Here is a 6,000-nt window from a genome sequence, read left to right as displayed (position 1 = left end):
GACATCTTGGCATTAGGGGCTCCACCACGTGCCGCTAATTGCGGGTGGAATTATTCCCATCCCTGCTCCATCTTGCAAAGCCTCCCTCCTCCTGCGCTGGCACCAGCTTTGAGCTAAATCTTCCCCAAACTGCTCCCAAAGCTTTGCGTGTGTCACCCCCGGGTGCAGCACAAGCAGCCCCACGGGTCCGTGTCCCCGTCCCGGGCAGCCTTGACGTCTCCATCTCAGCAGAGTTGGGTGTTCAACTCCTGCCCCTCCTTGCTGGTAGGCAGCAGACCAGAGCTGGGTTTCCAGCCAAGCACGAGGCATCTGAGCCCCACTATTCCACCAACCGTCCCCCCAAAAAACATCCCCCCATTTCTTCCAGCTATCCCTCCAGCGTGGGACCGGTGAGCGCGGCAGATGCGCCAGCCTGGACATGCAGACACGGACAGCCCGGTGGCGCAGACAGGAGCGGGGCGGGGGGGTGTCAGGAAAATGCATGTGTGCTTTATTTATGGATATGTTTGAATATTTAATGTACAGAAGAGATAAGTACAGGCTATACCCCAGGAGCTCACGCAGACATCGGCCATCCTGCCCTACGTGCGCGCACACGCACGCACACAGCCTTTGGCGTCGCCCCGCTCCCTGCGGGGTTATCGCTCCTGCACCAGCTCCCCGCCGCGGTGCCTCCCTCCCTGCTCATGCTCTTGCTTTGACGACGACGTGGTATTTGTACATACATAATATATCACAGGCTTTCAGGACTGCCGAACAGCTGGAAACGGTGCTGAGCGGTCAGAGTAATAGAGTTTGGTGGCTACAGAAAGTTTGGCTGGTTCTTTTTTCTTTTTATTTTTTTTCCCATGACTCTTTGTGCTTACGAAAGTCCCCAGGTATGGAGTAATTCCTAAAAAATATTGTCTCCCTTTTTCTCTCTTGGCTCGCTCAGTCCTTCGCCTTTACAAGCAGCTGCTATGTCTTTGGTGGCTAGTCAAGAGGCTCAAAAATGAAGATCCATGGTTCACTTCACAGAGTTCAAAAGAGATGAAATTTCATTTAAAAAAAAAAATTACTGATTTTTCACAAGGGAAAAGAAATGGCCCGTGCACGTATGTGTTTGCGGGTGGGGAGGAATGCAATTGGGTTTCCTTCCTCCAGAAGGACTGCTTCAAAAAACATCCTTTTTATTTGCAAAGTTTGATTCATGAACAGGCTTGGAGGGAGAATTGGCACTAAGTATTGGCCAAAAGGGTGAAATGATCAGGAAAAAGTCATGCAGATGTGTGGATTACTTTTTTTTTTTTAATTCTGTGTAACATGACTGCCCATCCCAACCCCCTGGCTCTTTCCTGCTGGGCAAGAGGCTCATTGCTCTGTGCCTTATTCCCTTCACGTCAAAGCATCCCCAGACCATGGGGAACCCCCAGCAGTGCAGGACCTGGCCTGGGACGGCGCTTGAAGCACGCTGTATCCAAACTCACAGCACAGGACAAAGGCTGAGGACAGGGAGTGCGTTTTCAGACCTACAACCTCAGCTTCACAGATGTTTTTGAGGTCCCCCAATCGAGGGCACAGGGAGGAAACCCCTCTAGCAGACACCCATTTAGAGTAACTCACGGCAGGGTTTGCAAGGATCCCGGCAGACCGTTGCCGTGTTTTTTGAGCTTCTCATGCAACGCCTCTGTGATATGTTCCATGGTAGTTGGCTGTCACCTTCCACAGCCTTGGGGCACTGTTGGTCTGCCATCCTTCCAAAACTCGGGACTTGAGAAGACGCCGCAATGGGAATTGAGGGTCTCATTGGCCTGTGATCAGGCCATGATCTCTCAGCATCAGCTTAGAGGAAACTAACAGCCTAAGGAGTCTTGAAAGCAAGATATAAATCCAGGGGAGATGATGATGTCACTCACTGAAATTATTAAAAAATCATTTAAAAGGAATCTGCCAGAAAGTGTAAACAAACCATTGGTCCTGCCGTGGGACATGGTAATGGACAAGGTAACCTCTGGAGGTCTTCTCCATCCCCTGTAGTCTATGAATAGGATCATCCACATCTATTTTTCATAACACACCAGCCCGAAGGGAGAGCTGAAGTGGGGTTGCCACTCATCCTGACCACCTAGGAAAAGCCTGTCTCTGCTGGCTCTCAATCAGAGAAGGAAACGGCAAAGTGGCGTTTCAGCATCGCCTCCAGTGAGTTACAAGAGATGCAGGAGTGGAGCCATGAGAGACTGCAGGAGTGGGTACTCCTGGAAAGAAGCTGGCACTTGCATGCCCATCCTATGCAGAGACTCAGCTCACGCAAGATTAAAGGCTGGTGGAGACAGGCTTGCCGGGGCCAGAGGTGTAGAAGAGCAGGGCGCGACTACACGACGTGAACGGGAAGTGGCAGAAGAAGGCAATTCACAGCCTGACCTCATGATGTTGAGGTAGTTCCTTGCCTTTGAAGGGCTGAGCATCAGGGTTTAATCCCTTGCTCACGTGTGGCTCTGTGGACACAGGTTTTGCAGCGTTGCAGCTAGTAGTCGTGTCACTTGGTGCACAGAGGGCTCCACGGTCTCCAGACCTCTCCGGAGGACACCGATGTCCTGGCTAAAGGGGAGATGTTCACAGCAATGCAGCGATGGCTATGGCACTTTGTAGGGAGGTAAGAGACTTCCCTGCCTGCTTTTCTGATCCGCATGAGCCGCTTAGCCGTGAAGATCTCACATGCGAGTTTCAGTTCGGGGTGTGACCTCGCACCCTGCCCACAAGACTTGGATCTTGGCACGTTCCTTTACACAGCCCTGGATTAGGACAACCAGGTGCTACGGCCCCAAGGACCTCGAGGAGCAGAGCTTTGGATAGGATGCAGGCAGGAGGGTTTCTGTGCATGTCTTACATATCCACAGGTGTTCAGCCGAAACCAAGAGTGGTTTCATATTGGAACAAAGCCCAAGAAAGTTGCTGCTGTTTCCCAGCAAAATCTGAAGCAATAAACGATGGAAGGTGATCTGCAGGGAATGGCAATAAAAGGCGCTGGACTTTGCTGCGTCAGCTGCTGCTAAGCCTTTCTACAGATCTGAATGCTGAGGAACTAACAATGTTCCTTGGAGGAGCACAAACCGAGGAATAAATGGGCTGCTGAAAAGCCCAGGCCTAAATACTCAGGGAGAATCTGGAGCTACTCCTGTGCCTCCCGTGGCGGTCACCCTGGGTAAGCGCTTATCCTGAGAAACCTTCTCACCCTTCCTTACCATCTTCTTTCTTGGCTTGTTCTAGTGAGGGGTTCAGCCCCCCAAGAAGGCACTAGGAGTCCTCAGCTCACCCCCTTGAGGGAAGACCCCCAAGTGCTCAAGTAGCCCAAGGTCACACATCTGCCCCCCTGTGGCCGAGACACCAGAGAGACATTTGTCCTCACCCTCCAGCTGGGCTCTGGTTGCAGCTCAGTAGAACTGGTCACTTCACCAGCCTTTGCTTAAATGACCTCTTGACTGAGGAACTAGGACTTGACAGGAGGCAATGTCCTTCACGTGCTAACCGGGACACAAGCATTTGCCTCTGCCAGTTCTTCAAGGAGGGGAACCATAGCAATCCTCTCCCCACCCATGACATGATTCATGACTTGGCCTTTCCACAAATGGGCTGGATATTTATGTCCCCAGGGTGGTATCTAGCAAACCTTTTCTATCCTATCTCTTCCCATGAAAACTGATGAAATGCCCTGACTGAAGACCCTCTGCCTCTCTGCGAGACCGGCGGACGCACAGGTAACTTGTGAGAATGGGTTGCGTTGGGCTCACATCGAGTCCTGCCCACGGGCTCACACATTCATCCCTCATGGGGAAAGGTTAGCTTGGAGTGGGACAACATTGGCCTCTGGTTGTTTGGATGTGGCAAAAAAAATTACGTACCCCAAACACGTTACAGGACTAGTGAATAGAGACGCTGGGTTGGGACACGAAGAAAGCCAGCCGTAAACAAAACGCAACACACGTGTTTCTTCCTGAACACCATCGATACATGACACATGTTTCTCTAAAAAGGAGGGCCCCGAGGGCTAGATAATAGCTTGGAGTTGCATGCTGATTGCACGCCGGCCATGGTTTCAAGCGGTGGATAATCCCCACCAGCCAGTTTGTAGTGACTTGGTCCACCCCAGAGGTACTTCAGAACCCTCTCCAGTGAACAAAACCAACCACCTTCTCACCGGTGCTCTGGTTTCTTCAGTCTGAACCAGGTGGGATGTCCTTCAGGTCCTGAGCAACCCTGGAGACAGTCTGAACGCCACATTGCTTGATGTGTCCTGTCAAGAGCCCCCCAACGTGAGTCAGGGCTTCAGGGAACTTCCTGACTGCTCATCCATCAAAAGTCTCTCCCCCCTTGGCTGGGGCAGGCAAAAGCATTTCCTTTGCGGGTCTCATTTCTTGGCTCAACTCTCTCCTTCTCCTTTTCCAAGGGAATTGTCCACGTCTCTGACCCCATCCACAGAGAGCTGGAGAGACAACAACCAAGCTGTGGGGTGGAAAGGTGGCCAGGACCAAGAATGCGCTGGTTGTTGACGATGCTGATTGTATAAAATCAAATAAATTGGCAGACAGGTGAGGAGGAGGAAGGGATGCCCACATGCCCACCTCTCCTTCCCATCGCCTCCCTCCTTCCCCCCCACCCCCCGAAAAAGTTACTGGTCTGGTTGTTTTGTAAAGAAACCAACACAAAGAGAGTCTCTGCCTGGCGTGTGCCCGCCCTGCTTCACATCACGAAGAGGCTCAGCACAGCAAGAGCGGGGAGAAGCCACATCTGCAGCGGAGAGGCTGCCCAGCAGGAGGGAGCCGCTGGGCTGGAGGTCCCTGATGACAGACGAGTGGAGCCCCGCAGGAGCCTCTCCTCTCCAGCCACCTGCGAGAGAAAGGAGGCAGCATGGGGTGAGTGGAGTGGTTGTTCCCCACCTTGGTCCCTCTGAGGGTTTAGGGCTTGGGGACTTCGCAACCTTCCTATGTGTGTGCATGCGCAGAGGGAGCCAGGACTAGTCTCAACACCCCAAGCCTAGTCTGGAAGTCAGCTGAGCTCTGTTGGAGATGGTGGTGAACGTGGTGGTAGTGCCGTGGCATACAGCGGGGTCACCCCGTGGGAACGGCACTGGGTGTGCAGCCCACAGGTTTGGACACTGTTTGGAGGTGTCTTTGTGTGAGGTGGGTGCCTGGATGCCAACTCTGGTCAATGGAGGTCCATGCAGCCTACGGAGCCACTGCTGGCCAGCAGCTTGACCTGGTGGCCTCTTCAGGTGGAGACGTCCGCTGGGTGTTGAATACATCCCCGCGGGTCTGGTAGACGTTTCACCAAGCAGCAGCTGGTGGTTTACTCCAGGTGCGTGTGTTTACATGGCTGACTCCCACCCTGGGTGCCCACCCCCTGCAGACAAACTGCACCCTGCTCCTTTTACGTTGCACTGACATCTGTGGCTGAAAACTGGCTTTACTAGAGATGTCTATTTGCATTAGTTGATAACTGAGATAATTTAGAGCCAAGGCTCTGCACTGCTATGAAGATCATTAGCAGATGGACTAATTGGGCCATGGTAGCTTTCCTCCTCAGGTCCAGGGGCCTCATTTAAACATTGAACAGGATCTGGATTTGAAGTTGAGTCCAAAGTCAAGACCCAACTGGTTTCTCTTGCAGTGTCAGCAGGGACCATGCTCCAGCAGCACTCACACCTCAGCAGAGGGACGTGCTGCTGTCACGGGGAGGCTGGCGACGTGGTAGGGCCGCCCCTTACTGCAGGTGCCTTCTCCAGCTTCCCACCCGCTGGTGGCAGCAGCAGTTGCCTATCTGGGCTGGACTGTCAGTCACGAGGGAAGTTTACAGCTTCTCCATCACTTCCAGGACAAAGATCTCAGTGCAAGGTCTGGACCTCAGGCCGCTGCTTGTATTGCACTAAGGTCTGGGGAGCACCGGCTAGAAGCAAATCCTCCATATCGCCTGGGTGCAAAGTTTATGGCCTGATGAAATTATGCCTGTGCTGTGCATGGCCACCAA

At 52.9% G+C, this 6,000-nt stretch overlaps 1 protein-coding gene across 1 annotated transcript in view; it reads right to left on the bottom strand.

Annotated features, from left to right (window-relative positions):
- Window positions 1-469: 469 nt before the first annotated feature.
- Window positions 470-6,000, bottom strand: part of GFRA4 (GDNF family receptor alpha 4) — an 80,444-nt gene continuing 74,913 nt past the window's right edge. The window contains exon 8 of the mRNA XM_064448826.1: window positions 470-4,863. Coding sequence (XP_064304896.1) covers window positions 4,717-4,863 — 147 coding nt within the window. The 3' untranslated portion in view covers window positions 470-4,716. The remainder of the gene's footprint in view (window positions 4,864-6,000) is intronic.

Source organism: Phalacrocorax carbo, chromosome 4 (genome assembly GCF_963921805.1).
Source record: "Phalacrocorax carbo chromosome 4, bPhaCar2.1, whole genome shotgun sequence".
NCBI classification, from domain to species: domain Eukaryota; kingdom Metazoa; phylum Chordata; class Aves; order Suliformes; family Phalacrocoracidae; genus Phalacrocorax; species Phalacrocorax carbo.
The sequence above is the reverse complement of the archived record's forward strand: the minus strand, read 5'-3'. Positions and strand labels throughout refer to the sequence as shown.